We start from the raw sequence: 15,443 nt of genomic DNA, 5'->3' as shown, positions 1-15,443 counted from the left end.
GAAGAAGGGGCCGAAACAAAGACGGCATGAGAAACTCACTTTTGCAAAGCACTTTCTGGTTTGAGAAAGCACTCTCACATGCTTTAATTTCATAGCACGCGACACCTTACCTGCGGACCTCCAGGGTCTACAAATGTTAAGAGGCCCAAAGAGAGGGGACTCTTTGAAATCGAGATTCTAAGGAGCGCCTCACTACCCACGCGTTCCCGCGACTAGGGAGCGCCGCGCCCGCACGTCACTCGCCCACTACCAATCGGCGCCGGGCGGGTCACCTCTTTTCCCGGGGCCCCTCCGCCCCGCCCGCGCTTCGACTCAGGCCGTGAGCGCCCGCCGGCCGCTTCCGTTCTCGGCGCAGGCGCGGCAGCCCAGCCGGAGTGCGGAGGGGGCTCGGAGAGGAGCTGACGCCGCTGGCCAGGATGGTACTTGAGAGCGTGGCCCGCATCGTGAAGGTGCAGCTCCCGGCTTATCTTAAGCGGCTCCCAGTCCCGGAGAGCATTACCGGCTTCGCCCGGCTCACAGGTAACCCTCCCCATCAGCCAGTCCCCATCCTTACAAGCTCCCCCCGCGAGAGGGGGGAGGGGGAGAAGTGTAGAAACCCCTGTGCTAGAGGCGGGGCGAAGCTGGCGGAGCGGCACGTGATCGCGTGACCCTGCCTGCGCCGGCGCAGCAGCGTCTGGAGCTTCAGCGGGGCCGCGTCTAGGTACTTGATGGCCGGTTCTTGTGACCCCGTTGTCTTCGGTGTCCTCCTGTGGCTAGAGCCGAGGCTTTACTGAAAATGCTGAGTCAGGAGAGCGCCAGTCTCATTCCCTGCGCTACTCATCCATCGCTCTCTGCAGTGTCCTTTGTTTCAACCGGGTTTAAGTCATCGTTATCCGAGGCGCTGTGTTAACGGGCGGCTTCGGCTCTCTCCGAGCGTGTGGGTGGAAGCGAGTGATGGGAGATAAGTACAGGCATCCATGTAATTGTTTCACTTAGTGATGAAATTATGAAATGACCTCCATCCCAAAGGGTAGAGTTGACCTATCCTGGGGGCGTTTGAGGTCACTTCCATTACTACAGTCTTGGGAGCAGTTGGGGTAACTTGAGTTGGAGGAAATATGCCTTAGCTAGAAAGTGTTCGAAGGCTGGTGTGACTGGATGACAGCCTTTCAGTTAATTTTTTATGTCTAAAAGAGACTTTTAAAAAATCCCATTTTCTTCAATGAAAATTAGAAGCAAAAAACTTTAAAAGTTTCCATTATTGTTGCTTGTAATCTTTCTGTTTAGTTCTAACAGGTTTTAGAAGCAATTGGCTCTCTCATGATGACTCTGCATTCTTAGAAAACATATGGACTTCCTTAATTACCACTTACAATTTACAGACAATTCTTATCTATCAGCAGCAACCCATCTTTATGTTACATTTTTCAAGAGTAATGCTTTAAGACATTAAGTGTGGTACTGCCCTTTGGAAGTACAGTATATTCCAATACCTTGATTTTTAAAAACATATTCTTTTCATCACGTAAACCTTTGAAATAGAACTGCAACAATAAAATAGTCCCATTCAAAAGTCAGAAAACATCATATTTCCAGTTTACAAGCTAGCTATGAAACTTACAAATTTTACTCTTAAACCAGTGCGGACTTTAGTAACATTTCCTAGGGTAACACAAATAAATGAGTGAACAAATGTAAAATCATTAGTGTTATTTATCCAGAAGGGGCCATTGAACAGTGTTTTTTTTTTTTTTTTTTTTAATAGTTGTAAATGGACAGCATGCCTTTATTTTACTTTTATGCGGTGCTAAGGATTGAATCCAGTGCCTCACACATGCTGGGCAAGCACTCTGCCAAAGTTTCATATGTGTGTATGTTCATTGTAGCCTTATTTATAAAACCCCCTGAATTGGAAGCAGCCAAGTATCTACCAAAAGAAAAGTGGTAAACAAATTATGATACATAAAAAGGAACGAATTCCTGATCCACTGTGTGAGTTTCAAAAACTTCCTGATGTGTGAAAGCTGTGATTGTGGAAATATGTGTTGGAGGAGTAGAAAAGTGCAAGAGAATACTTTCTAGGGAGATGGAAATATTTTTCATATTTTTATGCAAATATTTTCACACATTTTCAGTGGAGGCTAGAGGGATGCATTGTCACAACACAGAGCTAACCACTGTTATTTTATGTAACTTATACCTCTATTTATTTAAAAAGAAAGTGGAACAAATGTGAAAGCATAAAAGATCATTAAGTTCAAACAAAAGAATTGAGTTTCACTTATTTACATGTAAATAATAAAGGTTATTTCTGAAAGGCCAGAGTTTTATTTTAGGAAGTTTTTTGAGAATTTGGGAAAATACTTATATGATTACTGTTATAAAAGTTTTCTTTTCGGGCTGGGCTTGTAGTTCAATGGTAGAGCACTTGCCTTGCACCTGTGAGGCAGTGGGTTAAATCCTCAGCACCACATAAAAATAAATAAAGGTATTGTATTCATCGTAACTTAAATTTTTTTTTTTTAAGTTTTCTTTCCTCTCTAATTAGTCTGTATTTAAAAGTCAGTGTAATTGTATTGGCCCTTATGGAGAACAGTTTGGATCTCATTTAAACATTCTTCCATATAATTATTTTGCAATTTAAAACTCCTCAAGTCATTAAGTATTTATTGAGCATCTATTGTGGGCCAGGCAGTGTTCTAGAAACTAAGACACTGTTTTATTCATAATAGAAGGAAACAGATTTTTAAATTGATCATTTATTTTACTAACTCTTCATCCTAACATAGTTTATATTAGGTTTCAAGTGATAATAGTAAAGTCATTCAGTGATAGTATTTTACTTACATCTCTTTTACAGTTAAGAAATAGAAATCATTTCTGTGTCTTAGCTGTAAATTATACACAAAAAAGCCATAAAATCAACATCAACCAAGTTGTCAATATTATTTTTATGGTAAATGGGAAACAAATTGTCCTGGTTTCTTAGAATATCATTTCTCATTGAGATCCAGATATGTCTATGTGTACTTTTAAAAATCTTTTTAATAATAAGAGTTGGGGACATGTTTTTATAATAATATTTGTGGCTCAGTAGTAATGCTTGGCATGCTTGAGGCCCTTGGTTCAATCCTTAGCACCAAAAAAAAAAAAAAAAAAAAGTATTTGTTTTTATAGCTTAATCAGGAATAAGGGTGTTAGAGCTAGTGTATGTCACTATATAAAAGGTTGAATCTGCCCCTTCTGAAACCTAATTCTTTGGCTTAAGGAGATAATTTCTTTCAACAGTTTGAGAAAATTGATGTTAAATTGAGTGCTATTCTACCATAAATCTGTCTGACTTGAGAAAAAATTAATTTTTTAGATCAGGTATTTAGAAATGTAATTTCTGTAGAGTAAGATATGCACATTTGTACTTTTAATCAACATTCCTTGATTGACCTCCAAAAGGACAGTGTATAATAGTTTCTGTATCTCCATGAACCAGAGAAAATGTCGATATTATTGAATGTTAAAAACAACCATTTTATGAATAAAACATTTCATCACATGAAAAACAAAATTGCTTGCTATTCAAGTTACTTTGACATGTTTTTCCTGTCTTGATTTTGTTTCTCTGATGGTATTCTGGTTCTTTTACCTTGTTAGTCTTGTTGTTGTTTATTAAATAGTAGGTTATAGAAGTTTCATATAAATGTTAGGACACTTGTAATAATATTAGAAACACTAATATTAATTACACTTGTAATGTTAATATTAGAAACAGGTGATCTTCATATAAAGTAAGAAAGTCTATTGGAAGTGAAATATTTAATAAAATTTAAGAAGACTCAACCCTTTTACATTCAAATGAGTAAACAAAATGCTGCCTAACTGGGTGCTTTTAAAATGGATTAAATGTTGAGATTAGCTAGTTTCATCTATGTCACTTAGTTGTCAAAAATGCATCTCTCCCCAACCTCTAATCATCTTTCAGATTTTCATCTTCTCATCCTGGCTTGTCTCCTAAATCCTTGGTACTTCTCATAGAGGCACTACCTTGATATAAGTGAAACAAAACTCACCTGAGTAAACCACTTAACTTGTAGCTCTTGGAGTGTTCTCTTTTTATCCTTTTCTCTGGAGAGAGCAGAGAATTGCCATTTTTCTGGCTTTTGCGCAATTTCTTTGTAGAAAATATCTTCACCCTTTCAAAGAAAGCTCTGTCTTCTTTTAAAGCCTCTGCCATTCATCAGTGCAGTATTACCTCCTTACTTTTTTGTTGCTATTTGTGGACCATTAGTCTCTCCCTTTTGTTCTTTAACCCATTTTTTTGCCTATCATCCCAGATCTGGAATACCTATAAAAAGCTGAATATAGTGTATAATATAATCATATAATTATATAAAGTAAGAATATAATCAAAATATACTAATATTTACATGTGTATGCTAGATTATGATCTTCAGTTTATTTTAATGCACTTGTGTAAATTTCATCAAAATGTTAACATGAAATCTTGGGACTTAATGGATTAAGGATGCTGACGCATCGTTTTCCCCTTTTTTGTACGTCTCCTGCACTCTCTCCCCCTGTTTAAAGCCACCTTTCTTATATATTTGGGGATGGGTTGTTTTTATTAAAGCCACCTTTCTTATATATTTGGGGATGGGTTGTTTTTATTAGAGATCACCATTTATCTATGAAATGAAAGGATCTTTACTTCCTCCATTTATCTCATGCCCCATAACTAAACCAAAGCCTATTGATTTTACTACTTGAGTTAGTGGTTCTTAAATTTTGTGTTGATAATAGATCTATTCTTGGTGAATATCTTGAGATATCTATATCTTGAGATTTTGATGAAAGCTATGTGTCTATCCTCAGAAAATGTGCACACACACAATTGTTCAAGGGAATCCCAATAGATAGTTTCTTACAGTTTGTACTCTCTTCTCTGCTTTAATGTGCAGTACCCTAGTTTCAGCTGGGATCATTTTTTTCTGGGCTGTTTCACTGTATTTCTAATAAGTTGTCTTGCCTCTTGTTTTCCTACCATCATCCCTCTCTGTTCTTCCTTATGCCCATCCTCTTATCTTCCAACAGATACCAGCTTAATTTCATTAATGAATCATTTTCCAAGTAAATTAATATTTAAATATGTCTGTGGTTTCCTATTATGCATGGAATAGATTCCCGATTATCTGATACATATCAGAAATTTTCATCACATGGCACCTGCTGGGTGCCAAACACCTCTTGGGTTTCATTGTATTCCAGCAATACCATGGCAATTAGTTTTCCAAACCTTTCATGACTGTCATCTATGTGCCTTTGCCAATGCTATTTCCTTTGCATAGAATGTAACTCCTCCTTTCATTTGCGTATGAGCTTCTGTAATCTTACTCATCTTTCAGAAACCTGGTTGTCAAAACCAATAAAGTTTTTGTTCATTTTAGCAAGCAATGAATTACTCATTTCTTCCTCTGTATCTTATATATGATTGCCACATTACACAGTACTGTAATCCTTTTTTTTGGAGGGGTACAGGGATTGAACTCAGGGGCTCTCAACCACTGAGCTGCATCTCCAACCCTTTATTGTATTATTATTTTTTTTAGAGACAGGGTCTAATTGAGTTTCTCAGTGCTTTGCTGAGTTGCTGAGGCTGGCTTTGAACTCATGATCTTCCTGTCTCAGCCTCCTGAGTTGCTGGGATTATAGGCATGTGCCACCTTGCCTGGCCTGTAATCCTTTTTAGTAGGTTTGTATTTCATAGAGGATGGACAACTCCTTTGTGATAGGATTGTATCTGTAATTTTGTATCTTTAATACTGTCACATTACTGTCCATGTTCATGAGGTTTTGTAGTTTTAGAGGGTATATACTTTTGGACTTACACCACTTCAAAAAGTAGATTTCACTCAGACTGTTTTATAAGTTATTACTTTATTGTAGGAGATAATAGCACCTCTTATTATATTATTTTAGAGCAGTGTTTTACCAAGGAATTACATGTTCAACATTTTGTGAAGTAGATTTTAAAACAATTAATACTATTTGTTCCCTGAGATTTGTGGATTAAGATTAAAAGAGCTATATTTAAGAGTCCAAAGTTAAGATTTTCATCTTTACATTCTTATTCATTTGCTTTTTGACAGTTTAGCCTCTTGTAACTTTCTTATAATATGTAGAATAATATTTAATGATATTCTACATTTAACAAACATTTATTGCATGACCACCAATTCAACATCTGCATTGGATGAGGGGGACAGTTGTAACCTAAAACATTGATTGCTGATCTAGAAGTTAAGTGTAAGTAAAAATTATAAATCAGTACCATGAGTGAGAAAGGGACTGACATTGTGCTCTTCCTTCATTCAGTAAGCCACTTATTAACATAGATAAGGCATCCACTTTGGGCTAAGAACATGGCTCCTTTCCTCTCCAGGTTTATATAAAGAGACAACTTTAGACACAAAGTAGTGTGATTGCAGAAATATGAAGAAGGGTGCTTGGAAGCATAGGAGGAAGTGATTGATTCTATGTTGTGAAACCAAAGAAGTCTTCTGGAAGAGGTAATATTTGAACCTAGTCTTACCATATAAATAGGTAAATGAGAGGTAGAAGCATTTTTGTAGAAGAAACTCCATCTGCAAAGACTGCTATTAGGCAATAACTTTGGCTGGCTTCGGGTGTGTGAGGGAGGGGATGTTTGGTGAGAATTGAAGCTGGGAAAGTAGTCTTGCCGTGCTATGGAGTTGGAAATTTAATGGAACTATTTAAAACAATGCTGTTTTTAAAAAAGTTTGTGGTGATGGAAATGTTCTCTGTGCTATTTATTATGGTAGTCAATGATTATATGTAGATATTGAGCTCCTGAAAGGTGTCCGTGTGTCTTAGAAGTTGAATGTGTATAGTAATCATGTTTTTTTAAAATTTTTTCTATATTTTATGAGACCTTGACATTTTGGGGACCTTGCTGTCCGTGAAAAGTCTGTCTCTCCCAGGCAGAGTATTAGAGTCTGCCTCTATCTAATTCCTAGAGATATTAAACAATTTGCCTCAGAGAAAACTTAGCATATGTTAACCAACCAATCCAAAACTTACCATATGTTACTCCCAACCACCTCCTTTATCTAACTCCTTCACATTAAGCCAGTATTTCCCCTTCCCTAAATCACCCTGGGAATAGATAAGAGACTACTAAAAACCACTCCTTTTGCCTGGAATCCACTAAAATGATTCCAGCTAGTCAGTAGAAGCTGTTTACCCTGTCCTGCCTTGCCTTTTCCATGGAAACCACAGTAAAGGCATGTGCCCTGCCCTCTTTTTTTCCCCCATCTCCTCCTCCCTCTAAGCCAACTCTGGTACTTCCCCATTTTGCCACCTCTTCTTGAAAACTCAAGGCAGTTGTGTACATGATTACCATACTTGCTTAAAATGTTAGATACAAATCAAAACAAGGTGGTGGCTAATGGCTAACATATTAGACAGCACAGATCTATACAAAGATTCTAACCCCAAGAAACAGTTCTATTTCATGCACAGAACTTTAGTTCATTAAATAATCTTCATGGGGTGTCTCCTTTTTGGTTATGAGACTGTAGCAGCTAATGAGAAGACAAGGTTCTTACCCTTACAGAGCTTCATTCTGGTAACTAACAGATTACATCTCCAATTCTACCATAGAGCATTGCCAAGTTTATTTGGCAGAATGTTTTTTTTTCAAAGGAGTTGCTCCTGCTTCCTCTCCAGTCTCTGCAATCACTTTTCAAACTGCCATTTATTGTGTATCTTCTCTGTACCAAGCAATATCATATAGATGGTATGTATGTAGGTTTCATTTAGATCTCTTTGGCATGGCGCTATATCAAAATTTCATTTTGGAAGTATCAGTATTAGCCAATGTTTCTTTCAGTAGTTAAATAGTAAGAAAATTGAGAGTAGTTTTTACCAAGAGAGAAATTGATTTAATTTTATATCTGTTGGATTTGATTCACAATGATTTAAAACAAGTTTTGGATTTAGATTGTTCTGGACTAAGCCTGCTAAGCTACAGTTTACCCACATGTAAAATGGGAATAATAATGTTACAATTAAATAGTTAAATAATAAATAGTGTTAAATGAGTTAGTACAGTTGTATTCTTAACATAGTCTGTTTATTTATCATTAATATTTATTAGCATATTTATTAGCATTTCTTGGCACATAATCCTGTTTTTCTCTTAACTAGGATATTTCTGTATAGTGCCTAGTAAGATAGGCACTCAGTGAAAGAAATTAAATATAACTCATCAGGAGGGGCTGGGGTTGTGGCTCAGTGGTAGAGCACTTGCCTAGCATGTGTGAGCCTTGGGTTCGAGTCTCAGTACCGCATATAAATAAAATAAAGGTCCAGTTACAACTAAAATAAATATATATTTAAAAAAATATAACTCATCAGGAACATAAAGGATTCCCTGTAGAATATTAGCAGGCTTTTGATAATTGTGTGCTGAAATGTTTGTCTTGGTTTCCTTATATGTTTATCTCCACAGGCATAGAGAACCATTTTCATTTAGATCACTTGTTATATTCCCTGTCTTCTTTTTTTTTCCATATTTAATTTTCTTTTTAAAAATTTTTAAAAATCTATTCTACTCAGTTATACATGACAGTAGAGTGCATTTTCATTTATTGTACACAAATGGAGCACAACTTTTCAATTCTCTGGTTGTACATGAAATAAAGTCGCACCATTTTCATGCAATCATACATGTACCTTAGGGTAATAATGTCCATCTCATTCCACCATCTTTCCTGCCCCATCCCGCCCCACACACACACTTTGCCCAATCCAAAGTTCCTCCATTCTTCCTATGCTCCCTCCTCCCCAATTATTGGTCATTGATTGGGTTTTTTGTTTTTTGGGTTTTTTTTTTTTTAGTTCTTTATATATCCTGGAGATTAGTGCTCTATCTGTGTGTGTGGTAAACATATTCTCCCATTCTTAGTCAGAGAAACATTTGGCTTTTGGGGATTGGCTTACTTCGCTTAGCATGATATTCTCCAACTCCATCCATTTACCTGCAAATGCCATAGTTTTATTCTCTTTTAATGCTGAGTAATATTTCATTTTTTTTATCCATTAATCTGTTGAAGTGCATTTAGGTTGGTTCTGCAGTTTAGCTATTGTGAATTGAGCTGCTATAAACATTGATGTGGCTGTGCTACTATAGTATGCTGATTTTAAGTCCTTTGGGTATAGACTGAGGAATGGGATAGCTGGGTCAAGTGATGGTTCCATTCCCAGATTTCCAAGGAATCTTCATACTACTTTCCAGAGTGGTTGCACCAATTTGCAGTCCCACCAGCAATGTATGAGTGTGTCTTTTCCCCCACATCCTTGCCAACCCTTATTATTGCTTGTATTCTTGATAATTGCCATTCTGACTGGCATGAGATGAAATCTTAGAGTTAGTTTTGAGTTGCCTTTCTCTCATTGCTAAAGATGTTGCATTTTTTTTAATATATTTGTTGATTGCTTATATATCTTCTGAGATGTGTCTGTTCACCTCCTTAGCCCATTTATTGATTGAGTTATTTGGTTTTTTTGGTGTTAAGATTTTTGAGTTCTTTATATATCCTGGAGATTAGTGTGTGTAGTAAAGATATTCTCCCACTCTATAGGCTGTCTTCATGTCATTGTTTCTTTTGCTAAGAAGAAGCTTTTTAGTTTGAATCCATCCTAGTTATTGATACTTTATTGTTATTTTATTTCTTGCACTTTAGGAGACTTGTTAAGGAAGTTGGGGCCTAATCCAACATGATAAAGATTTGGGATAATCCCCTGTCTTAAGACAGGCTAGGTACTCCAAAGACATTTAATGAACACTTAACAGAATGAAATGCATCTTAAAATGAGAACATTGAATATATGCAAGTTTTAATTCATTAAGATAGTGTATTTTACATAACATTTTGGTATTCTTCAGAAACATTTACCCAAAAAAGTAAGTTGAAGCATTTGAAGATACTCCTAATCTAAAATTATAAATCAGAGGTAAAAATTTTATGAATATTGTTATATGATTTTAAACATGGTATTAAGGAGAGAAGAATGAAAATGTTTTCTAAACTTAAATGTATCACACTGAGTTTTATTTATAATTATGATTAATGTAATTCCTGATAAAAGTAAAGACAAACACAAATATACTTAATGGGTACAATGAGAGGACATTTAAAATAGGTTTCTGAAAATAAGATTTCCAGTTTCATGAGTCTTAATTTATCCCATAAATAAGATAGTCCTAGATAGAACTGGGTTTATCGTGTGATTTATTCTGTTTTACAGGTAAGTTAAGTGAGAAATTAATGTGAGAGTAGCAGATAAAGAGTAAGCTCAAGGACCCAACTAGACATGCTATTTTGCATTTTTTTAACATAAGCATGCAGATTCTGACAAATATGTACATATTTAGTTTCAGAATGGCTTCGGTTATTGCCTTTCCTTGGTGTACTTGCACTACTTGGCTACCTTGCAGTCCGTCCATTCTTCCCGAAGAAAAAACAACAGAAGGATAGCTTGATAAATCTTAAAATACAAAAGGAAAACCCTAAAGTGGTGAATGAAATAAACATTGAAGATTTGTGTCTTACTAAAGCAGCTTATTGTAGGTGTTGGCGTTCAAAGACGGTAAGATGTCTGTTTACCTGTACAATGAACTTTTGTGGAGTTAAGAATTGTTTTGTTTCTTAAGTACCAGTTTTGAGGTTCTGTGAGAGATTTTTTCCCTTAGTAGTCTTCAATTAAAAGTCCATATTCCTCAATTGAAATTTGCTTTTTCTGATTGATACTACTTACATTAGAAAAGTTAGAACAATAAATAAAGATAGAAATCTTACATTTTCCCATCACTGTCTAGAGGAACATATGTTTTAAAATACACTTAATTTTTGAGAGAGGATATAGGTTTAGTAAAAAGAGCTTAAGCATTGAAGTCAGAATAGTGTATAAATCTAATGCCTGTCACTTGGGCAAGTTAGGCAAGTTGTCAACTTTGGGCAAGTTACTTTTTTTTGGTTCTGAGGTTTGATCCCTGTGGTATTTACCACTGAGCTACATCCTCAGCCTGTATTTTTTATTTTGAGATAGGGTCCACTAAATTGCCTAGACTGGCCTTGACTTGCTATTGATTTGTCTCAGCCTCTGGAGTTGCTGAGATTATAGGCATGTACCACTATGCCCAGCTGTAAATTACTTCATTTTTAATCTCTAATTTTCAGCAGTCAAAAAAACAAAAACAAAAACAAAACAAAAACTGTTACTATATCAACTTTGCAGATATTTTTGAGAAATTAGTAAAATTATATTTATAAATTGTCCTACTTAAGATGAGCTAGTAAATGGTAGCTATAATTACTGATGATTTTTATTAAAAGGAGGAGTTTGGAGTAGTGAGTATTATAAGTAGTTAATGAAATCTGTTTTCTTTGATCATAGGTTATTTAAGATTTTAAGTACAATTGTTCATCACAGCATGTTTTATAATAAAATTTAGAAACTATCTGATGATAGAACAATTAAAGTACAGCATAATACAAATGATAGAAAATTAGGACTCTTTTATAAATCATGTTTTTAAGGAATATTTAGTGATGTGAGATCCTGATTTAATACAAGATAGAAAAGCATATTATAGAATGATCCTAGTTTTTAAAAATGTGAATACACAGTAAATGCACAAAATGTTACATAAATCTGATTTGTTACACAAATCTGATAGATTATGAGTGAAATTTTTTTTCATTAAATTTTTTTCAAAAGTCCCATGGTATACATAATCTTTATGGTAAAAAAACAGTATAGAATAATTTAAGAGATGAGCTCAAATTTAGTGTTTCATAGAGAATAAGAATTTATCATTGATTGCGTTTTAAACCTTATATGGAATCATCCAGATTTTTATTTAAAATCTAAACCAAATGAGTTAGTTATTTAGATTGTTAGATTTGCTGTGGGTATCAGAATGCAGTCAGAATGTATCTATTATTCAGAAAATCTATCTGATGAAATTTCTTTTTTTTTTTTTAGCAAGGATATGCTTTCTTTTCTTTTTTTTTTTTAAAGGATGGGTGCCCCAACCTATGCTCTGTATTTGTTTATTTTTTCAAGAGAGAGAGAGAAGATACCAAGAGAGAATTTTTTTAATATTTATTTTTCAGTTTTCGGTGGACACAATATCATTATTTTATTTTTATGTGGTGCTGAGGATCGAACCCAGTGCCCCGTGCATGCCAGGCGAGCGTGTTACCGCTTGAGCCACATCCCCAGCCCCAGGATATGCTTTCTTTATGATAGCATATCACAGATATTTATGAGAGCACATTTCACAAATATTTCTACTTAATCATATTTTTAAAATAACACTAATTCTTTTTTTTTTTCCTTTTAGTTTCCTGCCTGTGATGGTTCCCACAATAAACATAATGAATTGACAGGAGATAATGTGGGTCCACTCATACTGAAGAAGAAAGAAGTGTAATAGTAATGATTTAGGATTGGTCAATTGTGTGCTGTAAAATCTTCCAACAACATTTTCTCATTCTTTGTGTATAGAATATCTTTGAAATGGTGGTTTTAATTATTACTACTGGCTGAATAATTATTTCTGCCAATTTATTTTCTTGCTACACTACTGTTTATATTTGATACTTAGTATATTCAAAGTCATTTATGTAGAAGTTATTTGTCAAGCCTCATTCTGACTTCAAAGAATTAATGTATATTTCGGCAATAAAATCCATACTTCTGGTTTTAATTAATTTAGAAATTAAAATTTTGGCAATGTGTCCAACACTGTTTCTTTTGATAATTAATAATTCAACAGAATCCGTACTTTAAAATTTCCCTACACTGTTAAATATATTATTTTTTATATTGCTTTGTTTTGATCCTTTGAAATGATTTTATCTTCCTTTGGCCTTCACACTCTGATTTTTTAGGTGAATTAAGAAAAATATTACCATCAAGAATTACTTAAGGTTACAGAGATAAGCTTTTTTGCTTTATAGAAATTGTTGTTTCATTAATATAAATACCCCAATTTCAAAAAAGAAGTAAACTGGATATAAAAAGTTCCAATGAGGAATAGTTATTTACATTATAAAAGATTTGTTTACTTTACAAAAGGCACGTTGTGTGTGTATGTATTGTGTGTCTGTCTGAGCTAGTGACAGCTGGGGGTAGGGTGGCAAGAACATTTAATATCTAAATGTACCTGCTGCTGCAATTTGAGGTCAGTTAGAAATAAAAGCATATCTGAATTCAGATTAAAATGTTAAATAGTTCAAAGTTACATTTACATGAACATTTTTCTCTTAATAGTATAAATCATTAAAACAAAACGTTAAAATATTTTCAAAATAAATTTAATGAACAATCTTCAAAATATTTACAAATATTTTCTTTTTAACATACACTGAGCCACATCCCCAGCCCTTTTTTGTATTTTATTTAGAGACAGGGTCTCACTGAGTTTCTCAGCGTCTCGCTAAATTGCCGAGGCTGGCTTTGAACTAGAGATCCTCTCGCCTCAGCCTCCCAATCTGCCAGGATTACAGGCAGTACCACCATGTACAGTACAGTTCTTATAATAATAGCTGCTTAAGTTAGGCTTTTTCTTTTCTTTTTGGTATTGGGAGTTGAACTTAGGGGTGCTTTACCGTTGAGCTACATCCCCAGCCCTTTTCATTTTTATTTTGAGAAAGGTCTCACTAAGTTGCTTACCGCCTTGCTGTGTTACTGAGGCTGGCTTCAGACTTGTGATCCTTCTGCCTCAGCCTCCCAGGTAGTTAGGATTATAGGCATATGTCTGTTTATTAAAGGTACAATCCATTCAGTTCACTGTTTTCTTTTTTATATGTAGAGGTGCCAGGAGTCAGGCATTTAATTCTTCCAGTAATAAAGCTAATAATTATTGAGCATTTATATGTATCTGGCACTTCACTAACATGGTAGTTGGATTTTGAATTTATTGCATGTAATGTCAATAGGCTGTACTGCCTGATCTTAACTTTCTTGTGATTAATAGCAAAAATTTTAGTTAGAAATCTAGTCTGTAGTTTCTAAGAAGTCCAAAATTATTGTTCTTTCCTCTTCCCATTTATCAGTGAAGGAAAAATACAACATTGCTCTCACTTCTTTTTTTTTTTTTTTTCCTGTGACTTTTATTCAGTACCCTTAAGGGCTTCACTGTCAGGAGTAACCAATTATTTTTTCTACAGTTGGTTCCAAGACTTGGAGAAAGTCCTCCTTACCAAAAGTTTATATATTCTTGTCTGTGTGTTTGTGGTCATGAAATGTTGGTTTTTTTTTTTTTTTTTGTAAAACCATTCACTGTAACTCAGCAACATGTCTCTAAACATGTTCTAGTGTTTTCCATACTTAGATTTCACAGAAGATAAATTTTTTGAAAATATGTAGTCTAAAATGAAATTGTCAACTTTTCATTTTGTCAAATAAATAAGAGCACTTAAAATATTGAAAGTGAATTCTGTCATAGAAAGGTAATTCTAATGCACAAAAAGTAAAATGGTTAAACTATCACAATAAAGGGTTTCTTCCCCTCCACATTTTCCATTTTAAAAATATGTTTAAAGAGCTATGCCAAATATTTTCCTGCCTGTGCATATTTTTCAGAAGCCTGAACTGGTAGCAAGCTGTTATTTTAATAATTCTTTTACATAAGTAGTATTGTCAGTTGCCACCACTTCCCAGAATACTGTTATGAATATCTTAAGAAACAGACATTAAATGCCTCTGAATTGATACAATAAAAGTAACTTAGCTCTTGAAATACATGTTTCTAGAGCCTTCAGGAAACGCACTGTCTCAAGATTGTTTTGAGAGCTGCCTTTCCTGCTTACCTAGGAAGCTACTCATGCCTTACTCAGCTAATGGGCACCATCATTACATAAACATCAGGTATCCAGAAGGGTTAGCAGGCTTGAGGTATTAATGATTCATTCATGTGGATAATTAAGTAAGTTGTATATATCAAGCACATTACAATTCAGCCTTGACTTCAGTGCTTCATATGATTCATGAAGTACTTTTGTATTTTGTAACCAAATTTGTAATAAGTTTATGGGAAGCCAATTAAGCCAACTGCTGATCTATCTATTTCTGCCTTCCCCACTGTGAATCCCACAGTCTTTCATTAGAAATGTGCTGTCAGACACTCTTCCTGTCCAGAGAGTTTCAAAACTCCACTGTTTAACAGGGTTCTTCATCTAACAGTTGCACTTTTGTTATTTAGGGCAATATGACCAATCTGGGGAAGACGAAGTAAGATATTACTAATGTTTGCACTAGGTGAGCTCCTTAGCTCCCCATCTTCATAGTCTACATATTCTTATTTCATATCCAGTTCTAACACATTTGGTTTCTGGCAAATTTGGTTTCTCCTGAGCAGATCACAAGTACAGATAATA

The 15,443-nt window shown here is 35.0% G+C and overlaps 1 protein-coding gene across 2 annotated transcripts; it reads left to right on the top strand.

Moving 5' to 3' along the window:
• Positions 1 to 328: 328 nt before the first annotated feature.
• On the top strand, positions 329 to 12,805 carry Cisd2 (CDGSH iron sulfur domain 2). 2 transcript variants are annotated; one of them, XM_058583821.1, is made up of 3 exons: positions 329 to 519; positions 10,430 to 10,644; positions 12,404 to 12,805. In XM_058583821.1, exons 1-3 carry the CDS (start codon positions 417 to 419, stop codon positions 12,491 to 12,493), a joined length of 408 nt encoding a protein of 135 aa, XP_058439804.1. In that variant the 5' UTR covers positions 329 to 416; the 3' UTR covers positions 12,494 to 12,805. The 2 variants fall into 2 exon arrangements, with proteins under 2 accessions (XP_058439804.1, XP_058439805.1); XM_058583822.1 differs by lacking the exon at positions 329 to 519 and adding an exon at positions 708 to 958.
• Positions 12,806 to 15,443: the final 2,638 nt, after the last annotated feature.

The sequence above is a fragment of the Marmota monax genome, unplaced genomic scaffold (genome assembly GCF_021218885.2).
Source record: "Marmota monax isolate L192 unplaced genomic scaffold, Marmota_monax_Labrador192_F-V1.1 WCK01_AAM20220418_F8-fsc00002, whole genome shotgun sequence".
In the NCBI taxonomy this organism is placed as follows: Eukaryota; Metazoa; Chordata; class Mammalia; order Rodentia; family Sciuridae; genus Marmota; species Marmota monax.
This window is presented reverse-complemented; position numbering and strand designations above follow the sequence as displayed.